The 24,035-nt window shown below is 40.3% G+C and overlaps 1 protein-coding gene across 3 annotated transcripts in view; it reads right to left on the minus strand.

Moving 5' to 3' along the window:
* LOC101855694 (acetyl-CoA carboxylase) overlaps window positions 1–24,035 on the minus strand; it is a gene marked incomplete at its 5' end in the record, with an annotated part of 72,560 nt that overhangs the window by 21,145 nt on the left and 27,380 nt on the right. Inside the window, 16 exon segments of one of the 3 annotated variants that reach the window (XM_013086742.2) lie at window positions 409–546; window positions 1,075–1,206; window positions 3,214–3,360; window positions 3,979–4,134; window positions 6,378–6,495; window positions 7,508–7,599; window positions 8,459–8,530; window positions 13,767–13,793; window positions 14,594–14,620; window positions 16,035–16,124; window positions 17,075–17,152; window positions 18,391–18,528; window positions 19,332–19,373; window positions 20,321–20,377; window positions 21,706–21,825; window positions 23,696–23,795. In XM_013086742.2, the coding sequence (XP_012942196.1) occupies window positions 409–546; window positions 1,075–1,206; window positions 3,214–3,360; window positions 3,979–4,134; window positions 6,378–6,495; window positions 7,508–7,599; window positions 8,459–8,530; window positions 13,767–13,793; window positions 14,594–14,620; window positions 16,035–16,124; window positions 17,075–17,152; window positions 18,391–18,528; window positions 19,332–19,373; window positions 20,321–20,377; window positions 21,706–21,825; window positions 23,696–23,795 (1,534 nt within the window). 3 annotated transcript variants of the gene reach the window in all.

Here is a 24,035-nt window from a genome sequence, read left to right on the forward strand (position 1 = left end):
ATTAAGAAAGAAAAAGCAGCAATTCCCTGTTGCAGTTCAGGCAGAGTTATGAACATGACATTGATGAATCAGCCCATTTACAATTACGATTCTACCGTGCATAAGAACTCGAGATGTAAATGTCCCCCCCTTTGGGAATGGCCTAAAGACACTTCAGTCAGTAGCACCGCCTGGGGGGGGTTTACAATTGGACAACAGAAACGCTGAAAAGAAGCAGAAGCAGCAGACCACACCACAACACCCAATCGATAGGCCATATATGTAACAGTCACAAAGGACAAGTTTTTAAAAAGGGTAGAACATCAGACAAATCTGCATTCTGGAAATTTTCCAGAAAGTTGACGACAAAATAAAAACGGTCACTTTCAGAAGGGTGAGACAAAAGAGAGCACAATATCAGCCACTGACCTTTTCAGGGTCCTTGGGGTCAACCCAGGCCACTCTGAACAGATGTTTGATCTCCTCGGCCACCCCCAGGCGAGCGCCGCTGTTGGCTGAGATGTAGACACGAGGGATGCCCAGCTTACGAGACAGCTCCGAGGCTCTCTGGACATAGGGAAAAGATAAAAAGCATCATACTTAGTCCCGTAGAAATGACTGATCATGGTTGATGATTGCATATATGGTAATTTGACCTGTTATAATTTTTACAAATTATTGGTCAAGTAACTTTAGTTAGTTTAGTTTTAGTAAGAGTTTTATGGCACTTGCTACACACATAGGTCATATAAGTTTTCAAGATTAGACATGTTACAAAAGAATAATATTCAAAGAAAAGATGGCGGAGAGATAAGGACGAAAGATGTTTGAAAGTAAAGAAAGAGAAAACCACACCAGAGCACCCACCAACCACCCACTCAAGTAACTGACTCAAGTGCAGATAGTATAGACTTTCAATTATGCTTCTTACAAAACTGAACTTGCACAGTGAGCTGATCAGCAGAGTCACTTCTCAAGCATTGTCCAGTACAACGCACCCCGTTACTTTCTCCACAGTCTATGAACCCCTACTCTAACAAAGAATTTTGCATTTAGAACAAGAGCCTCAGAAAGTATTTAAAACTTAAAACTAACCTTGAACAACAAATCTTCCTGAGGGCCGAAAGATCCGATCTTATGTGTCATATCGTTGGCAATGAGGATTATATCCCTTCCTGCAGGAAACTCTGGTGTCTTCAGGGTCACCTTCCAGGCAACCATACCAATCTGGAGAGGAAAAAAATCCCTGGGAAATGTAACTCATGGTCTGGAAAGGGGCGCAGGGTTATTGTGCTCTCATCAAACTATAACATTCAAAATGGTACAGGTTAAACGCCCCTATCAACGCGGTTTGATTATTGATATAACATTAAAAAACCTGTCTTACTTTAACAATAATACTGCTATATGCAGGAATACGATCTAGCACATTACCTCATGCAGGAAAAACTGTTGCTGCAGAAACTAAAATAGATTGGCAAACTAACAGAGGGACTGATGCATTCTCAGACAAAACAATTAGACAAATGAACAGTCAGACACCTGGTCAAATAAAAGAACAAAAAGAAAACAAACACTTGAAAGACATTGCTAGTGAACAACGAAAGTAGAGAACAAAAAATCGCAACTCGAAATCAATGCTGTAATATTCATTCATGTGTACTGTCCATACAAAATAAACAGCTTATTTCACTCAGCTCTGAAAACCATTAACCTTTTCCATCAGTTGGCATTTGCAAATATTCATCCAGTAACATTATAATCTTGTTCTACAAAACATTTGCAGTAAAACTACAAAGAACTCAATGGACACCATCCAAAACTAAGCTCTTCGTCTTATCTCTGGCGGAATGAGAACCTCACCGACTGCGGCCTGTGAAATCTACACAAATATTGAGCCATTAGAAACTCGAAGAAAACGGGCAGCCTTAGAAGTATATGAAAGATTTAAAAGGCTAGAAAATAACCACCCTAATAGAATCCTTGTTGACAAGAGGAAACCTAATCAAAGACTAAAAAATACAAAATCTGTACTGGACACTGTTCTCAATCTCCAAGAAAAGCATCACCTTCCTGAAAGACGAGAACCTCTTGAAAGAGTTCCCTCAACTCTCCCACCACATCTCACCATAGCAAAGCCAGAAATTAGGAAAACACTTTTGGACAAGAGCAATAAAAACACATATCCTGTAGCACTAAAACATTCTGCCCTTGAAACCATTGATTCCTATCCACCAACATGGATCCACTCATACACTGATGGATCTGCCTTTAAGGCAACAATCAACGCTGGATATGGGTCAGTGATCAACTTGCCCAGTGGGATAAAAAAAAGAAGTCTTTAATTCCAGCGGGTCCTTCTGCTCCAATTTCATTGCCGAACAACAGGCTATCACCAACACAGCAAACTACATCAACTACTTGTTTGACACTAACCCACTTGCTACCACAGACATCGTTATCTTTACAGACAGCCTTTCAACACTAGAGACACTTGAGAGTGAGACTGATGTGAACAAAGATATATTGCACTTGATTTGGAGTCTACATAATTTGATAAGTAGGCACCACGTCAGAGTAGTCCTACAATGGATTTCTGCCCACACTGGGATACCGGGAAATGAAAGAGCTGATGCTCTGGCAAAGAAAGGAGCTAGCCTCCCTCAGCCTGAAATTCCTACGAATTACACCACCTGCTGCCAAATGATCAAGTCAAACCTCAAGGAAGAGTGGATGAATGATTGGGCCACAGGTACGACAGGTAGGAGGATGTATGGCCACATGAATAAACCACTGGTCAAAGATCCAATCAATGAGTTGAGGAGGGGAGATCAATCCATAATCTTCCAACTTAGAACACAACATGTACCCCTCAACCAACATCTCAACCGAATTGGAGTAAAGCAGTCTGCTGCACTATGTTACTACCCCTCAGAGACAGTGGAACATCATCTGTTCTTCTGTTGAAAACTAACTGATTTAAGGGAATGTTTTCTTCCCAAGCTACCCCACACATCTAATTGCCTCTACTCCTCAAGACAACAATTATAACAAACATGCAATTATTACCGAATGGCATCATGCAGAAGAGTTAACGCTCAGATGCCACTGGATCGCTAACAACAACAACATCCAGTAAAATTCAGCCAGCATGGCCACACACTCCACTACGTACTTCAAGCCGTGTGAGTGAGTGGATGAGTTAATAGTGAGTGAGTGAGTAAAAATTCTGACCTCATTCTCTCCTGGCAGTCTGTTTTGGGTACAGAGATGACCATGACTGCCCAACACCAGCTCTTTACAGGTGACAACATCCAAAGGCCGTGAGTCGGACTCCATCTTGTGTAGCTTCTGGTGGAACTCCCACATCTTGAGCAGGGCCTGAACATAAAGGTAGAGATTTAGACGCTGCTTTAAGCCCCTTTCAACATCATTTTATACAGTTTGATAAGAAACAGGGCTGTAAACACATCCAGAACATTAATAAAATAATGGTAATTTGGACTGAGGAAAAAGCAAGACTAACAGATACAAACAACAGTGGGAGAGTAAAAAATAAGGACCTACACCAGGACCATCCTTTGACTGGTCTGCTAAAAGCATCAACAGAAATTCAGTGTACACACATCAAAACACACACACACACACACACACACACACACACATACATACATAGTGAGACCCTAGTTGCAGAAAAGAAAAAAAACTTTGTCAAACATAGAAATGTCAAACAATGCCAGAGCAAAATACTTTAACTCAAGCTCACAATAAGGTATCCGTTTCAGTTTAGTAAGATTTTATGTGGTTTGGCATTGTGGAAAAGAACAAGTACTGTATACTCTTGCGTAAATTTGTTGACTTATTTCTATTTGCATGTCATGATTTAAACCATGTCCATGTATTCAAACTGGCCATTGTAAGACAAATTTTCAGAAAAGGACAAATAAAATGACATCTCCTCATCCCCCCCCCCCCCCCCCCCCCCCCTTCAAAACTGACCTGTCTGAACATTTCTGGGAAGTCATAGACGTAGGTGGTGCCCGAGGACTGAGCCTGGTAGCGTTTGAGCTGCAGATGGTCCTTGGTCAAGTAAGGGGTGCTGATGAGCAGACCGTGCAGGGGACCTTGTTTCTCTCCGTACGCCTCAAACATTATCTGTGGTTGAAAAAAGCACACTCGAATACCAACACGCAGTAGACAAAACTTTTATTTTTGTGTTTATTAAATTCTAAAAATTTGAATAATAATCAATGCAGGAGAAGAAAAAAGAACCCTTCAGGTTAAAATAAGATCAGTGGGCCATAAATAGGTACAAAAGGGTTGGGGAATCAAAGCATTTCATTTGAATAGTAATTAAAGCGGGAGAGAAAAAGATAACTCTTCAGAGAGGGGGATCAAAGCATTTCATTTGAATAGTAATTAAAGCGGGAGAGAAAAAGATAACTCTTCAGAGAGGGGGATCAAAGCATTTCATTTGAATAGTAATTAAAGCGGGAGAGAAAAAGATAACTCTTCAGAGAGGGGGATCAAAGCATTTCATTTGAATAGTAATTAAAACGGGAGAGAAAAAGATAACTCTTCAGAGAGGGGGATCAAAGCATTTCATTTGAATAGTAATTAAAGCGGGAGAGAAAAAGATAACTCTTCAGAGAGGGGGATCAAAGCATTTCATTTGAATAGTAATTAAAGCGGGAGAGAAAAAGATAACTCTTCAGAGTAAAAGAGACAAATAAGCCATAAAAAGGTACATGAGGGGTGGGAAAGTTGGGGGCTGTCAGTAAAATCCCTGCAATTCATTAGAACAATAATTAAAGCAGGAGAAGAGAGAACCCTTTTGAGTAAAAGAGACAAATGAGCAATAAAAAGGTACACCCGGGGTGTTGTCAGTAGAATTATTGAATTTAATTTGCCACCTCATCTTGCCGATTGGCGATGTTTACTACCAAAGATGGTACAAGACAAGATGGGCCACTTCTCTCTTTGAGCCAATTAAAAAAGTGTCCTCAAAATTTGGTGGCGCCCTCTTCACAAAAGCGCACTCTTTGCGAACAGAGTTATCCTACTTGAGTTTTAAAAAATCAAAGTGAAACTAGCAAGTTTTGGGATAAATTTCGGAAGAACGCTTTTTAAAAATGGTTACGCTGACAAAAAACCTCTTCCAGAGGAAATGGAGATGGTTTTCTTTGTTTAATTTGACTTTAGAATGAAGGGCGAGAGGTCATTAAAACAAAAAAATCCCTAAAACTCCGCACTAAACGTACCCGAACTGCTGATGAACAGCAGTCGATCTGCGCACGCAAGGAGGTGCTATTCCTATTCTTCTTCTGGAAAAACGAAAGAGAGCTTCAAAACAGACTGCAGCGCCATCTGAAGCAAAGAGCATACTTCCTGCGGACACTTTTTAGGCTGAGTGGCCCATCTTGTCTTGTACTATCTTTGTTACTACCCAGTTTCTTTGGATTTTCCCCAAAATATGATTGCAAAGTGTTAAGGAAATCAGGAGTCCATGGAGAAACAAGAAAGGAGCATTCACCCATGATAGGGTATTCTGGTCGAGACAGAACAAAGCAAACTGTCTCCAAACTGACAGCCAGTTTATATTCTTGGAAAATCACAAAAGAATGACAGCTATATGCTCATGATCTAGTAAAAAACAAATTTTGTGAGAATGATCGAGATAAAATGCTCACGAGAAAATCAGTGTCAAAGAAAGAAAAATTGCAATTCTCATAGAAAGAGAAATGATTAATATGGAAATAATTGCAATACCCTCCCCCCTCATCTAAAGAAAAAATTATTGTGGCAACATGCATGTTGAGTTGCAGTTACAGAGAGCCAGAGCAAACTAAATCCACAGATTTTCTAATGTTTTTTAAATTAAATTTTCCACATAGCTCCGCTTTGTAGGCTTCTTATTTTCTAATTTTGCATGGTCCTGATTTTCTCTTGAGCTTTTTATCCCCCCTGTATTTTTAGAAATTGGTACAAGTAAAGACCCCTCATGAGTATGTCATCGACATCCTTCCACTGTGACCTTCACCTTGGTCTACTATCCAAGGGGAAGGCCATGTGAAACCTGGAGAAGTTTCACAGAGAATGATGTACAGAAAAGTAGGAGGATGTGGAATAATGTCAAGAAGCTATCACAAGGTAGGGTAAAGTGAACAATGTTTGTGAAGGTGGCCTATGCCCTGATCCAGGGTGAGAAAGGCACTGATGATGGCGATGATGATGATGATGATGATGATAACATGATGACGACAATGATGATGATGGTGATGGTGGTGATGATGATGATTACAACGTGATGACGATGATGGTGATGGTGATGATGATGATAATGATCTTCCAGTTGTTATTTTCTAAAACAGAGAGCAGAAGGGACTGGGATGACTCACTTGTCCCGTCCTGGGGTCGGTGACCTCCCTGTACAAACTGATGTCCAGGTAGTATCCACTCTCGTTGGTGATGAACACTCGGATTGGGAAGCTGGCACCGCCGCCGAGCGTGTAGATTCTGGCGGTGGGGAGGAATAGATGACACATAGCGGAGTCGGCATTCGATTTCTTTGAGTAACGCAAAGTACATCATCAACACAAAAATGAACATCGAGTGCAGGGGGAAATGCAAGACTAACAGACAGAAATAAAACAGTGACTGAAAAGAAGCAAGACCTACCAGCAGCACCCTCTAACTACCCAGAGAAGTCGTTTAAATGGTGAGTCAGTTAAAACAAATTCAAAAAAAATCAGGGTCACAATAACAAAAATGCTGCTGCACAGACTCAACTTAGAGAGTAGTTCCATTGTAATGAGACCACAGTGGGTGGAGAGCACCCTCGGACAACCTTGTTTGTTCGTTTGTTTGTTTGAGTAAAGAGAAACACATCAACAAAATAGCAGTCATTTTGTGCAGGGAAAACAGCAAGAAGAAAGTCAGACAGAAACAACAAAGGGAAAGAAAAGAAGTAGGACCCATCAATGGCGCTCTCCAACAACCTACATTAACAATGTGGGGAGAGAGAGAGAGAGAGAGAGAGAGAGAGAGAGAGTGTGTGTGTGTGTGAGAGAGAGAGAGAGAGAGAGAGAGAGAGAGAGAGAGAGAGAGAGAGAGAGAGAGGGAGGGAGGGAGGGAGGGAGGGAGGGAGGGAGGGAGGGAGACAGAGACAGAGAGAGAGACAGAGACAGAGATAGACAGACAGACAGAGACAGACAGACAGATAGACAGACAGAAAGGCAGGCAGACAGACAGGCAGGCAGGCAGGCAGGCAGGCAGGCAGGCAGGCAGGCAGGCAGGCAGACAGACAGACAGACAGGCAGACAGACAGACAGAGAGATAGAGACAGAGAGAGAGAGAGTGGGAGAGACTGAAATAGAGAGAGACAGAGTGAGAGAGACAGACAGAGACAGAGACAGAGAGAGAGAAAGCGAGAGAGAAAGGCTGACTACAGCGTAACACTAGGCCCTAGTCCAAAGGAACAACCAATATTCATAGAATACTAAACGACAGCAAGAAAACTGTGGCTCACCTGATAGTAAATTTGAGCTCAGCATTGAGAACTCTCAGTTTCCAGAGTCGTGAGCCGTAGCGCATGATCATACTACGCACTGTCTCTACCAGCTGGGGGGAATACAGGTGAGGATAGAGGTGATAAATACCAGTGAAGACACAGTTGCGTTTAGAGGTGAGAGATACAGGTGAAAAATACAGGTGACAGATGTGAGGGAAGAGGTGAGAAATACCAGTGAAGATACAGTTGAGCATGGAGTTGAGAGATGCAGGTGACAGTTTTCGCGACCCCAGTGCTTTCTTGTCGTATCCCCATTTTTAATAACAGTGAAAACAGTTCATATCAAAGAGTTTGCTTAAGAAGATGTCACATTTTCACTGTTTAAAAAAATGGAGATACGACAATAACGCACTGAGGTCGGGAGATGTGAGGGCAGAGGATAGAGGTGAGATATACAGGTCAAAAATACAAGTGACAAATGTGAGATTAGAGGTGAGAGACAGATGAAAAATACAGGCAACGATAGACATAAGGACAGAGGTGAGAAACGCTGGTGAGAAATACAGTTGAAGATAGAGAGACAACGGAAACGTTTTAAAAACATAGTCAAACTATGAACAAGTACAGTGTGGATCCGACTGAGTAAGAAGCTGCGTCCCTGTAGACAAGTGCTTGCCAGAGTGGGTGGTATCACCCGCTGGTGGGCAATTTGGTAATTCTGGTGGGTGATGGGGATCAACCCGGTGGTGAAAGGTGCTATTTTGTGCCCTGCATGGAAATGCAGGTGTGCAGTACAAAAATTAAAACCTCCTAACTAAAGGTGGCAAAACTGTTCTCTGGTCTACTATCCAAGGAGCGATCCCAAGGTAGGGGTTGACAAGCACTTAAGTTTTAAGAAGAGTTTTGCAGCACTTGCAACGCAAAAAGGTCATGTTAGACTGTAGACAATGAGGAAAACTGAACGTTTACCTTGCCCGGTTCCTGCAAGGTCAGCGTGGGTACAAAGTTGAGGAAGATGTGGTTGCAGTCTGTCTTTTTGGACTGTGGAAACACAAAGGAAAGCATGGGAAATGAGTTTGACAGTGGGTAAAACTGGGGGGTGTCAATCTCGTTTTGTTTCAGTTTGTGTATTAAAGTAGAGCAAATTGACATAATAATGGTCATTTAGTGCTGAGATAAAATAAGACAGACAGATAGAAACAACAGAGAGAAAGTTAAGAGGTAGGACCTACCAGTGGTGCCCTCCAACTACCCACTTTGTTTGAGTAAACAGAAGCAAACTGACATGAAAACAACCACTGAGTGAAAGGATCTTGGAAAAGGCGAGATAAACAGACAGAAACAACGAAGGGGAGAACAATAAGTGGGACCCACCAGTGCCACACCCCCCCCCCCCTCCAACTACTAGCAAAATGAGGAGTGTGTCTATGGGTGTACAAAACAGAAGCATTAAAATTGTAAGGCCAAGAGATTTATTCAGGAGTGGTACAGACCGTCTGAGAGAGGGTACTGGAAGAGAGCAAGTCAGAAGCCGGAGGAGAGTGAGAGAAGGCAGGAGGGGGGAGGAAGAGAAAGAGAAACAGATAGAGAGAGGGGGGGGGGTATCCTCTTTTCTAAGAAACGAAATCACTTGAAGACACAAATGGACAAATACAAGACCGCCTACAGAAAAAGAGAGCTTAAAATGAAGCTACATTCATAGCAGGGATTATACACTGAAATCGGAAGATGAAGAATTAGTACCCAGAAAACAACTGTCAGACAGAGGTGAAAAAAGATGTTTTTTGTTTTGCTGTTGTTTGTTTGTTGTTGTTTTCTTGTTTGTTTGTGGGGGGGGTTTTTTGGTTTGTTTGTTGTTGGGTTTTTTTGGTGTTTTTTTTTTGGGGGGGGGTGGGTAGGTACAACAAGTTTTAGTTTTAGTAAGAGTTTTATGGAACTTGCAACACTAATAGAGGTCATGTGAGTGCCAAAGATTAGAGGCGTTACTATAGAGTAACACACAAATAAAAGGAGGAGGAGGAGGGATAAGGACGAAAGATGTTTGATCGGAAAGAAGGAGCAAACCACACCAGAGCACACACCAACCAGCCACAGGTATCACAAGAATGCCGAGCTCAAGAACAAGTAGCATCACATCTACAGAAAGTTATTGTGAGTCTGGGACACAAACAACATTGTGAGTAGACATTTTCTCAACAAACTTATGCTTGACTGAGGTCAGGGCTCAGTTTTTAAAAAGTTTTAGTCAGAGTTTTATGGCATTTACAACACAACGAGATGAAATAAGTGCCGAAGATTAGAGCTGTTGCAACAGAGTAAAAAACACACACACACAAAAAAGGAGGAGAGCTCAGGACAATAGATCTTTGAAAGGAAAGAAGGAGCAAACCACACCAGAGAATTCGCTAACCACCCATGTCAGGGCGCAGAACAGACTGTCAGCAAAGTGTGGACGCAAAAACCATCATCACAACACACCATGCACACTGTTCTTCTTAGTTTTTGTTTGTGATTATTATCCTACAGTAGGTGGAGAATGCTGATAAGATCTGCTAGTGAATACTTTGTATAGTCATATTATGTTATTCACATAAACTAGTATGGCAAGACAAAAGAAAAAAACTCAAAAAACTATGAACATTCACCCCCTCTTTTCTTTAAAGCACAAAAACTACAGAGCAGCAAAATGTACTTTAAAACATACAAATTCAAAATAAATAATCCCTCTTTCTCTCTCTCAGAACCAAGATTTCATATCTGCAGGGCTACATACACGCGCAGTACATCAACTGAGGGCATGACTGGTTCCGAAAACAAAGAAATGCACTCAAAATAGCACAATAAGCTAATTGCAGGACGGAAAAATCTGAGTGGGAAAAAAACTGAGTGATAGAAAGAAAGGACAAAAAAGATGCGCACACCAACAACACCAGAACAAATACCAATTTAGAAAAAAAAAAGCAATTCAAAAAGTCACAGTACGAGGTGCCATCAAAAACGTTTGTCGACCAGTCTAAATAAAGAAGAGTTCTTTCCCTCGCGCAAATCTATGTCTCCCTTCATATATACCAAAATTTCTTCTTTTCCTCATACAAATCTATATCTGTCCTATCTTCAGATGTACCACACATTCGAGAACTTTTTTATTTCACCCCAAACACACCAGCAAAAAAAATAGCAAAATGACAAGATCAAGAGTTTATATCATTATGTCTGCTAAAACAAAAGATAGAACTATACGTTTACCCCTTAAACCTTCCATCCACTCCCCACCCCCCTTCCCAAGAAAATAAAAACCAAATCAAATCAAATCAAATTATAATTGTTTTTAAAAAATCAAAGAATAGCAAAATCCAACAAGAAAGTACGCCACCACATCACCGAGAAGTGCTGAACGTGAAAAGTACAACAAAATGGGAAAATACAGTAGAACACGGCTTTAGCAGGACTTTTGGATCCAGATGAATAAACCTGCTTTTGGTGAGTTCCCCCCTGTAGGAATGCAAAGGAGAATAACTGAAAATTTTCTATATCTCCACATGATTACCCCCCTTCCATATTTAGAAAAATTGAGCTTTAGATTAGTTTTTCTTTTCTTGTCAACTTCGTTGATTATCTCGACCTTTAATTTGAGTGAGAATCATTTCCTATAGTCTTTGTTCATCATCATCAATGCCTTTCACCCCTGGCAGGGTACAGGCCACATACAAGCTCCTTCCATTTATTTCTATCCTGGGCCATCCTTCCCAGCTCCTTCCAAGTGAGCTTCATCTTTCTCATGTCCCTTTCCACACATCTCCTCCATGTCTTTCGTGGCCTACCCCTGCCTCGAGCTCCCTGTGGGTTCCATTGCAGCGACTGTCATGTGATGTTTCCGCTGGGCTTTCTGAAGGTGTGTCCCATCAAACGCCACTTTCTTAGTCCTATTTCTACTTCTATATCCTTTTGTCCTGTCCTTTCCCATAGCTCTTCATTTCTTATTCTATTCTGCCACTTAATTCTTAGGATACTCCTCATACATCTGTTGATGAAAGTCTGGACTTTATTCAGCAGTGTCTTTGTTGTCTTCCAAGTTTCACAGCCCTAGAGGAGCACAGACTTGACATTGGAATTAAAGAGTCGAATCTTGGTGTGCAGTGAGACGTTGCTTGCTTTCCAGACTTTTGACAATTGCTTGAATGCTGACCTCGCCTTTACAGTTCTTGCTTTTAGTCTTTGTTGGAAGCTATCTTTTCCTCAGTTTATTACTTGTGCTGTCTATTGTACTGGTAGGCCAACAGTAGACCTAGTGAAGTGGATGCGTGCGTATGCCTGAGCATCAACCATCACAATTCAATAAATCAGGAATCACACACTACACAGACTTCTCTTCTTTTATTTTTTGGCCTACATTAGGCCTAGGGCTAGGGTCTATACGCTCTTATACAGTACTGAGTGTCTAGGCTATGGCACATCACTTTAAATTCTGAATTGGCTAACGCAACGCGTCTCTCCGCACAATCTCTTTCTGCCGCCTGACCCACCTCACGCTTTACTGGACTGGTCAATCACAACGCCGCACCGCTGACTGCCTGTTTGGAGCCCGCCTACAGCTCCCCCCCCCCAACTCTCCAGCTAGGGCTAGCCTATGGCACATCACTTTGGAGTGGCTCACGTAACACGTCTCTCCGCACCATCCCTCTCTGTCGCCTGTCCCACCTCATTCATCATTGGACTGGCCAATCACAATGCTGCACCGCTGACTGCCTGCCACCCCCCATACCCAACTCTCTAGCTAGAGCTCGCTCGATCTCTCCCGCTGTATCCGAGTTCAGAACTTTCCTTGCCCCGTTATATCAAAGATAGTAAATAACAAGATGGGCCACTCAGCCAAAAAAGTGTCCGCAGGAAGTATGCTCTTTGCTTCAGATGGCGCTGCAGTCTGTTTTGAAGCTCTCTTTCCTTTTTCCAGAAGAAGAATAGGAATAGCACCTCCTTGCGTGCGCAGATCGACTGCTGTTCATCAGCAGTTCGGGTTCGTTCAGTACAGAGTTTTAGTTTTTAAAAATTTTAATGACCTCTAAAGTCAAATTAAACGAAGAAAACAATCACCCTTTCCTCCGGAAGAGGGTTTTTTGTCAGCGTAACCATTTTAAAAAAGCGTTCTTCCGAAATTCATTAAAAAACTTGCTAGTTTCACTTTGATTTTTTAAAGTAGGATAACTCTGTTTGCTAAAGGTGCGCTTTTGCAAAGAGGGCGCCACCGAATTTTGAGGACACTTTTTTAATTGGCTCAAAGAGAGAAGTGGCCCCTCTTGTTATGTAGACTCTTTGGTTATATCCAAGCATAAGTAATTGAGTTTACACAGGAAAAAAGGGGGATTCCGGTAAGGTCCTGCTGTAGCGGGTGCCGCTATAGTCATGTTCTACTGTATCAGCAGAATTCAACTAAAGTGACAGTTCAGTAAGAGGACAATTGATAAACAATTCCGCGTGGAATTCTGACAAATATTGACACACACAAGAGATTCATCCAAACACTCTTTGCGTTTGTCAAATCTGGATTTAAAAAAAGACTGACTCTTTGATATCTCTGAGCTTCTAACAGAGCTTACGAGACACAAAACAAGTGTTCAGTAAGACAAAACACACAGGTCCACACAGGCTCTAGGTATAATAGTGCGTCTGAGGGCACACAATCACCTGCACAGAGGGCTCAGAACTTGTACACACTTCACAACACTCAAGTGCTACCACTCTCTGTAATACGCAAAGTTTTATCATTCTTATTGTACCAATAAAACATTTTTTCAACAAAGCGTTTTCGTCTCAAATCCCAAAGACGTCAGGACATATTGTTCCTGAACAAATGAAAAAATTTCTCAATGCATCTATATAGCATTGTAATTTGTATGTACAATGATAAAAACTACTGTTGTCCCAAGATATGGCTAACAGCCAGCACTAAATAAAAAGCCCCTTTGTGGTTTCGGGGGGGGGGGGGAGTGAAAAGGTGTTGATCTGACTAGTACATATTAGGAAGTTAACACACAATATCTTTAGTAACCCTTTCATACACATGCTCAGGACAAAAGCAGCCACTACAGGACCAACCTTTGACCCCACTATGTTATTGCTACTAAACATAAAAAATCAGTCAATTCAGGAACGCCAGTTTCAGAACAATTTCTACCCAGCAGCAGAAACAGAGACACACTAGAACTGACAGGAACATGGCCAAGGTGCATGGTAAAATATGCACAAGGTGGGAAATGAAACTCTGGGCAGTGGATCTTACCATGTCTATGTTGAAGGCAGAGGAGGACTGGAGATGGTAAAAATAGGGGGAAGGGGGGGTGGTGGGGTGGAGGGGTTACACTTAAGCCATCCGCATAACTCACACATAACTTGTCAGTGGATGGCAGTTCATTTCAACGCTACCAATAAACTCAACAAGCTCATACACCAGCAGTTATTTACATAAGAGACTACGACATCTTCTCTTTTAACATCCAGTAGACTTTGACCTAAAGTTGATGTAAATTAGCAAAACGTGTTTACAGGAAAAAAACAACCTGCCCACCTTGTGACTTACTGGAGCAGAGGAAAACAGGTCTAATTAAAACAAATTGTCTGCAGAAAATCTGTTTTATATGGTACTACATGTTTCTCAAGAAGCCTTCTTAAAAGGAAAGTATCCAAACTATACAGAAAAAAGACAAAATTAGCTAAGGCCTCAAGGAAACGTGAGTCATAGTGTTCAAATGGTGTCACTCGAAACAGGCAAGGAATTTGAGAAAAAAAAATTAAATCTTCAAAATGGAAGAAAACAGAACCCTGTCCTTTTAACCCAAACCATTGTTCTTGTCTAAACAACATCACAGTTTGTCCCAAAAAGACCCCAACCAACCAACAGTTCTTTTAATGTTTCTCATGGTGCAGGAAAAAATGCCCAAAAAGTAGAGCATACAACAAGACGCAAAAATAGCCAAATGCTGTGTCTTGAGCTTTCTCATTTATTTCCATTTTTATGTCTTTACCTCTACGTTCCCACAGAACAAAGAGCAAACATCGGACAAAGCTAATGGAACTGGAAAGGCAACGGGCAGTAACAAAGAGGAGTACCTTTACAACTTTGTTGTCACCACACACCTGTGGGGGGGTCATGGTGCACAGTGCAGAAAGTTAATTCCAACGCAACAGGAGAGCCGTAAATTCTTTCACATTTATATATTAGCCTTAAGGGAGCTTTAGACAATAATGGAAGCTACAACACAATACTTTCACATGACATTAACAGTCACCCAAATAGGAAAAATATTTTTAAAAACACAACCCCCAGCTTCCCATAACGAACATTCCCACTTAGAGATCAGAAAGGTAACTATACTTGAACTACAAATACAGTAATCTGTTGATGAATATCAAAGATCGTATACCTCTTATAAAGGATCATTGCTAAAAATACTTTAGCAGAGGTTTCATTTGGCTAGACTTACTACAACAATAGCTCAAAATGAATATGTAAAATTCATTTAGAGACTTGGAATCTTTCAGAACATCAAAGACACAAACTAAAAATATTTCTTCTAACCTAGAGGCTTTTTCAATCCACCAAATTCATTTTGATCAACACAATAAGTATAACCTGCTGTCGGTTCTCTTCCTGACAAAATGCCACAATTATGAAAGGAAAGCCAACATGTATCCACTACATCCTCCCTTGCGTGCTGTGGGTGCTGACACAGACCATTAACTGTATAACACTACATCCATACAGGAATCACATCAGAGAGGCAACAAACATACAAGACACACTTGCGGACACATATTTGAGAAACAACAAGAACATGACAGGTAACAAATTCTGCACAAAAGTCAAAAGTTTTGACTTCTCTTTTCTTTCCCTATGAGGTGACAATCTGCAAGAATTAGCTCTGAGGAAAAATAGCCCACTGGCTACTCAGTACACAGTGTCATTCTTCAGATAAACATGCAGTAAGCCTAAAGGTTTCTTATCTCTAAAACAGTGAGTTTGCGAAACATATTTTTACACATCTCCACAACACATTTGAGAGCAAATATCTAAAAATTATGATACAAAGAACATCTACATATAACACGAATATTAAACTAAAAATAATAAATAAACATCATCGTAGGCCTGAGAAAAAAACAGTTGCCCTGGTTATCTCTACAAAACAAGGTAAGCAAAACATTTAGAGCAAGACTCCTTTTTCTTGTGACAGCCACAATAAAATACAAAAGAGACATCTATAGCATAACACAGAAAACATATCCTGATCATTCAACTACACAAAACAGGTCACACAGCAAACTCAAAGGAGGTGACATAGAAAGAGTGTGTTACAGCACACGTGTAAGCTTCACAAAATAATGAGTGCGTTACTGCTCTCATCAAAGCAACACTCATTGACTCACTCACATATAAACTCTCTTTCTCTCGAACACAAACACACACACACACAAAAACACACAATCATCACATACACACACAAACACACACTCACATACACACACAAACACAGAGTACTACACAACTAACCGACTGGTGTGAGAAAGCCACCTCCAGGGAGTCCATGGCTTCCAGCAGTGTCCGCTCTCCCTCATTCTCCAGGTACTCAAAAGACGCCTCCTGCACACACACACACACACACAAACAACAGTCAGAACACACTTTAGTCTGACCCATTCTCAGTGGTTTCCTTTAGATATGTGTTCAAATCCTCTAGACTCAAAGTATCACCTGACCAGCGACACACCTGGTTGTCTACTAATCATGAAAAGTAAAGACATGTAAGGAGGGGAAAGAGGCTGAGTAAATGAAAAAATATTTTAAAATATAATAATAATAATAATAATAATAATACATAGCATTTGTATAGCGCATATCCCAGCTCAACAGCAGGCTCTAGGCGCCTTACACTATATTATTACCCCAGCAGACCATAGAACACTCCGAAACATTCTCAGCTTCCGAGGAAGCTTACAGTGCAAGCAGCGGATTTCACGCGCTCAAACACTATCAAACTGACAAGATCTTTCTCTGTCTATAGCTGGGTACCCATTTCCACCTGGGTGAAGTGAGGAAAATTTGTGCAAAGTGCCTTTCCCAAGGACACAACGTCGGGCCCCTAACGGGATTGGAACCCACGACCTTACGGTTGCGAGTCCGAGAGCCTAACCACTGGGCCACCGACGCCACACACACGTACATTAGAGCATATACATCTATACGTGTGTGTTATCCCACTAACAAAGAAGTTTTAATCTTTCGTGTATTTGCAGTATATCGATTCAATACAGTGAAATTCAGATGGAGAAAAAGGAAATCAAAAAGAGATTTTTCCCCCAATTTTCTGTCCATCCCCCACCGAGACCAATGCTAAAATATAATAACAACCTCACAGACCATTAAAGTGACATCTACAACCATCACCCTACTAAATAATTCTACACAAAAGCAAATTAGATTAAGTACCACTTATGATCACATGATTAAGTCCTATTACTTCAACAGTAATGTCAAATTTCATTTACAGTGGATTCTTCGCTATTTTTTTAAAAAAGTGAGCGAACAGATACCTTTGTGATCAAGTCGGAATGTCGGATGATACAACGGACGAAAAAGCGGTAGTCCGTCACCTCTTGGCCTTTAGCCACCTGAAAAGAAAAAGAAAACAAAATATGATGAGGAGAAAAGCGGGCATACTAAAATCTGAAGAAATGGAACACAACAGTTTGCCTAGCAACCAAAACTGATTTAAGTATAAGAGAAGTGTATCAATCACAAATAAAGTGATTATTTTTGTTTTAAAGAGAATTCTACTGCACTTTCAACACAATTAGGCTATATACTGTCAAAGATTAGAGGTACTACAAGAGAGTAACAAACACAAAAAAAGAAGAGAGGAGAGATAAGGATGATAGATATTTCATAGGAAAGAAGGAGCAAACCACATCAGAGCACCTGCCAACTACCCAAGCTGGTGATCTGATGCTAGAACAAGAAAGGGAGACAAATGCGGGGACCCAAAAATAACTCAAAACTGAGGAAAAATACATAAAAATTACATCAATATTAATAAAAGAATCAAAAGATGAATCTTCATTTGAAGAGAAAGTGTATGTGTGTGCCTGGGTGCATGATGTGTGTGTGTGTGTGTGTGTGCCTGGTGTGTGCGTGAGTGGATGTGCATGTGCATAATATGTGTCACGACGCAGTGGAATCAGGCTCTCGTTAATTTTTGTGCATGTGGAGTTCTTGGTATCATCTTAAAGCTCGTTCATTTATCTTGCTTTTAATGACAAAATACCCATTTATCTTGAGTAGAAGTGAAGATATTTGTGACAGAAAGAGGTACGTTCACTTGGTTTCAGCTGTAAAAATAGCGAGGAAATGACCGCCAAAGTTTGATAACTTCAATAGCTTAAGTGAAACCTGAAAAATTACATATTTTCAGCTTTTAATCAACGTTTTCCATTATAATTCACATGGAAATGTGTTTTTATTTGGACATAAAAGGGTAGAACAAAAAAACAAAAATTTGATTGAAATTGCGAAACTGGTAGGCAAATACATGTTACTCCAATTTTGTTATTTTGACCAGCGCCTGATTTCTCCATGATGCCTCACATATGTGTGTGCACATGTGTGTGCTAGTGAGTCTGTTCGTTTGTGTGTGTGTCTGTGTGAGTGTGCATTTGTGCGTGCCTGTATGTGTTTGTGTGTGTGTGTGAGTGTGTGCATTTGTGCGTGCCTGTATGTGTTTGTGTGTGTGTGTGAGTGTGTGCATTTGTGCGTGCCTCTAAGTGTGTGTGTGTGTGTGTGTGCGTGCGTGTGTGTGTGTGTGTGCCTTTGGGGCTCTCTGTATCATTCTAAGGCAAAAAGCGTCCCTCACCTTGGCTTTTCCCAAGTACAGATGCATTTTGAGGTTCGCGGTGGGGATCGCCTCCAGTTCAAAGTTTCTTAGTCTGTTGATCTCCAGCTGGAAGGCGAGAGCTGGTTCCAAGTGCCGATAGATCCTGTCCTCTCGGAACTGAACAACGGAGACCATGAAAAACACTCCATCAATATACAATTGGCACATATGTCTATTTCTGTTGGTATTTCCAAAGACATAAAAATACAGGATAAAAGTCAGTGAGACTGAAGTACAAAAGTTAATCATGAATAACAATAATAATACCAAACAAAGAACTCTTTTTTTCTATTCTAAAATAACCGAAACCCAAAGCTAGAATGCCAAAGGACCTTCTTCTGTTTGAGTACAGGGAAACACATTGAAGCTAAGGTAATTTAGTTCAGGAAAAAAAAAACAAGAATGAAAGAAAGAAAGAAGATAGGGACAGAAAAGGAATAGGACCTACCTATGGTGTCCTCCCAACTACCTATTAATGCATCTCCTCCCTCAGTAAAGCATTACAAAGGAAAATTTGAAGAAAGAAGAGCATAACTACTGGACAAATGTCCAAGCTAATTTGCACTTGGAAGGATGCAAACATTTTTAATGACCCGGAGACTCGCTTCATTTTTGTTTTAATCAAGAGTTTTATGGCACTTGAAAGACAATTAAGTCATACAAGTGTCAAAGATTGGAGGAGTTACAAGAGAGTAATTAACACAAAAAAGGAAGAAGGAGAGATATTTTTTAATCTCTTTTTCAGGAGAGGTTTTACAGCACTCACAACAGCATAAGGTCATATGAGCGCCAGAAGATTAGAGGTGTTACAAGAGAGAAACAAACATAAAAAAGAAGAAGGGGAGGTAAGGATGATAGATGTTTGATAGGAAAGAAGGAGCAAACCTCACCAGAAACCCATCACATGCCCAAAGACTTACGTCAAATTTGGCTCTGAATGTGAAGTACTTTGGAATGGCCCTCTGTAAGAAAAACAAAGCAAACAGCAATGTTATAACATCATCACACAGCGAAAAGACTTAAAGTGTGTAAGTAAAACTAAACCAAAGTCCACTCAAATATGCTGAACGTGGTGACTAAGTTAACAACAACGCCCCTATCCCTGTATCTAGTTTTCACTAAAGAGAAAAGACTTGATTAACTTTATTTGTCCTGCACATTCTGCTTTAAGAAACACAAAACGGTTGACTTTGAATGAGTACAGGTTTTACTGCACTATCAACAAAATTTTGATTGTGTAAGTGTCAAAAACAAATGCACTTTAACAGGCCTGTTTCACTATTGATACAAAGGAAAAATAAACATTTATATAATTCTCAATAAATATGTTAAAACAGATGTGGCAACCAAAAACATGAAATATAATGAAACTTTGTTTCTAATTCACTTCTTAATATGTGGACTTCTTAATAATTTATTATACTATAGGTAATACTTCTTCATCAACATAAAGTCTTCCCCTCGTTTCACACCACCCCAACTCAACACTCAGTAACGTGAAGGGAGCACAAACACATCACAGGTGGTCCAAGAAAAACAACACATACGTTGTTTTGGTAAGCATTTTACAGCACTTGAAACACAATTAGGTTATGAGCCAAAGATTAGAAGTGTTACAAGAGAGTAACAAACATGAAAATGGAGGAGAAATATGGATAATAGATGTTTGATAGGAAAGAAGGAGCAAATCACACCTGAGCACTCGCCAACCACCCGTACATATAATGCGTTGTGTAAATTTCTCATCATTTTTTAGCCAGTGCAAGGATGTGCTGGCACTTAAAATATAACAACGGAAGTCTTGTCACCAGTCAAGAACAAAGTTTGATCGCAGAAAGGAAAACTGAACATGTTCACACAATAACACATTCAGCGTGTATCTTAACCCCATGCAGGAGCAGCCACTTACGCTGTTTGCTACCACAAACGTCACACGCCGGATTCCTTTAGCGTTCAAAGCTGCCTCCTGAAATAATGCACAATAAAAAGAATTGGTTGACATTGTGTGCACAAATTGAACAATACATTGTGTGCACAAATTGAACAAATATACATTCGGCTAAGTACAAATCAGGGGGAATTATGAAGGAGAGGAAAAGAACAAGTAAATTTTACATTTAGTTTTAGTAAGACATTTACTGCACTTGTAACACTGTCTTGTCATAGAAGTGCCAAAGATTACAGGTGTTACAAGAATGTAACATACATACATACAAACAAAAGACGGAGGAAAAATGAGGACAACAGATTTAACACGATAAGAAAGAAGGAGCAGACCACACCAGAGCACCCACCAACTACCCACACAGTATATCTGGCATGTGTAATGTGGCATGGAAAAAACAAGGCAGAAAAAGCCCAGCAATTGACCAAGATACAGCATGTGACCTATTCAGTATCCACTTTTACTTAAATACGGGTACACATAATTTTTAGTCAAATCTGAGCAGGTATTTAATGCTATTTAATGCTATTTATTATTTATTTAGCTCACTTAAGAATTTCATTATCCTATATGACAAAAGCAATGGTATACGTCTACTGAATCTATTCATAAGGTTGTATTAGAACATATTTTCTGACAAACACTAAGGTTTTCATAGACTGAAATATGCCTCCATGTCAGAAAAATATTGTTAAGTGTTGCAAGCTCAGTAGTTTTCATCCTAGAAACACACTCAACACATTACGCATAATTCAAAAGCTTTCCTCACAACTTTTTAGTTTAGTTTAGTTTTAGTAGAGGTATTACTGCACTCGCAACTGCATAAGGTCATATGAGCGCCAGAAGATAGAGGTGTTACAAGAGAGTAACAAACATAAAAAAGAAGAAGGAGAGATAAGGACGATAGATGTTTGATAGGAAAGAAGAAGCAAACCACACCAGAGCACCCGCCAACCACCCACTCTCACTACTTTTCTTTCATTTTGTTTAAGTAGAAGTTTTATGTTACTTGCAACACAGTATGGCCATAAGTGACAAATATTAGAAGTGTTACATGAGAGCAAGAAACACAAAGAGGAAGTACAATAAATGTATGATAGGAAAGAAGAAGCAAACTACACCTGAGCACCTGCCAACCACCCACTTTCCCTACTTTCTAGTTGAGTAAACTTGCAAAGGACTGATCATGAAGAATGGAGATCTTTCTATGACCATGCAGCTTATCCAGTAACTACATCCTGGACAGAAAGACATTTTAAGCATAGAAAATTTGAGCAAACAGAAAATAATTTATGTTAAGACGGAGTGGACGACCGATGAGAGGGGAAAATGGCACAAAGGACCCTGACCTTGCTGCGACAAAAGTCCTGTAAGAGTGTGGCCAGCTTGTCGTCCTCGTCCGTGTGGAGACGTTTGATGGCGATGTTGATGATATGCGTCGGGTCGTCTGTCAATGAGTCTGACATGTTCTGTGGACGATTAGAACCGCGCCGCATCTTCTCATCAACATGGAGCCAGTACAAAGGTGTGTTGGCACTTAACACATGACAACAAAATTCTTGCCGAAAGTCAAAAACAAGGTTAATAGCAGATGAGGAAACCCCCCCCCCCCCCCCCCTCCTCAATCCTTTTCCTCCATGAAGTAAAAAACCAACATTTATATTTGTCTGCCAAATCCTTTTTCAAGAGCACTGTCATTTCTTCTTTGAAAACGTTAAAGTCATGTGAAAGTTGATTAAATAAAAACAAAAGAACCAAAGCAACAGACACTTGAATAATAATATTTGTCAGGTGCTCATCAATTTTTGGGCGTGTCGAGTTTTTAGTATCATCTTCAAGCTTGCTCACGAGTACTATCTTGAATATAAGATGAGACATTGCAATTGGAGAAGATGGAGGTGTCCTGGTTTCAGGGGAAAATTAGCGAGAAAATAGCCACCAAAGGTTGGTACCTTGCATAGCTTGAAAGTCCCTGGAAACTGAAAATTCACATTTTTTGTGCCTTTAATTAACATTTTTCAGTAAAATCCACACAGAAATGTGCTATTAAATAGACATAAAAGATGTAGAGTCAAAAATAAAAAATTCTGTGAAAATTACAAAACCGGCAGAAAAATGCAGATTTCTTCAATTTCATTATTTTGATGAGTACCTGATTTCATCATGATGTCTCACACAAATAGGATTATATAAAGGAGTTAAAAAATCAAGGAAAATCGCCATTATTTTTGACTGATTGCAAGACAAGTAGCTCGTAAGGAATGCAAAACATCAAAACATTTGAAGCACTTCTTGAAAGACATAATACAACTAAACTTCTGAACCAGCTGAGTTTTGTTCTAATCATAGTCAAGTCTTTATAGGACAACCACTATTTTCTACCCTATGTGCACCATGAAGCAATGTGGAGTAAAATAACAGCAAACTTCTAAAAACAGCAGTAATAGTTATGATAGAAATAATATATTCATCATCATCATCCCCATTATTACAATATTAATAAGCACAATAATCAGAAAAAACCAAAGTCATAGTACAATAATACTAGACTGCACTTGTATAGTCCATTCCCTACTTGAAAATTAGCTTCCCCAAGTTCATTATGACTTCAAAAGAACTTATAATTTTCTGGAAAGTTTTCAGCATCGTGTAGAGCATCATGATGACATTGAAACACTTGCAACAAGACACTGAGACACTTACAGAACCAGACAATACAAGACACTGAAACAGAACTAAACAAGACACTGAAACACTTACAATACTTGACAAGACACTGAGAAACTTACAAAACGAGACCAGACATTCAGGACACTTACAGAACTAGACAAGACACTGAAACAAAAAAGACAAGACACTGAGACAGAAAAGTAAACAGCACACTGAAACACAGAACAAGACAAGACACTGAAACACAAAAGTAAACAACACACTAAAACACAGAACTAGACAAGACACTGAGAAACTTACAGAGCCAGACGAGACATTGGGGACACTTACAGAACTAGGCAAGACACGGAGACACAAAAGTAAACAACACACGAAGACACAGAACTAGACAAGACACTCAGAACACTTACAGAGCAAGACAAGACACTAAGACACAAAACTAGACTAGATACTGAGACACAGAACCAGCCAAGACACAAAGACACAGAACTAGACAAGATACTGAGACAAAAAACTAGACAAGACACAAATACACAGAACTAGACAAGACACAGGGACACTTACAGAACTAGACAAGAGACGGAGACACAAAAGTAAACAAAACACAAAGACACAGAATTAGACAAGACACTGAGACAAAGAACCAGACGAGAAACTTGGGACACTTACAGAACTAGACTGCGTCGAGGAGTCATCCTCAGCGTCAGAGACCAGGGGGCTGCCTGGTGGAGTCATGGACTCGAACCTCTCCACAACCGTGTCAAAGTTCCTGAAAGGGAGGATAACACTCTGGTAAGCACAGGGCTCAAAGACATCATTGAGGAAAAATTATCGTGAAAAGAGTTTGCTGGTTTAAGACTCTGACAGGGGAACAGGGGAAGGGAGGGGGAACCAAAAAAAAAAGAAACAGGAATGACCCATGTCTGTTCTCTCTCTCATTCCTCTCTGTCTGTCTGTCTCTCTCTCTCTCCTCCTCCTCTCACACATGCCTTCTCTTCCGCTCCCCCCC

The sequence above is a fragment of the Aplysia californica genome, unplaced genomic scaffold, assembly GCF_000002075.1.
Source record: "Aplysia californica isolate F4 #8 unplaced genomic scaffold, AplCal3.0 scaffold00019, whole genome shotgun sequence".
NCBI classification, from domain to species: Eukaryota; Metazoa; Mollusca; class Gastropoda; order Aplysiida; family Aplysiidae; genus Aplysia; species Aplysia californica.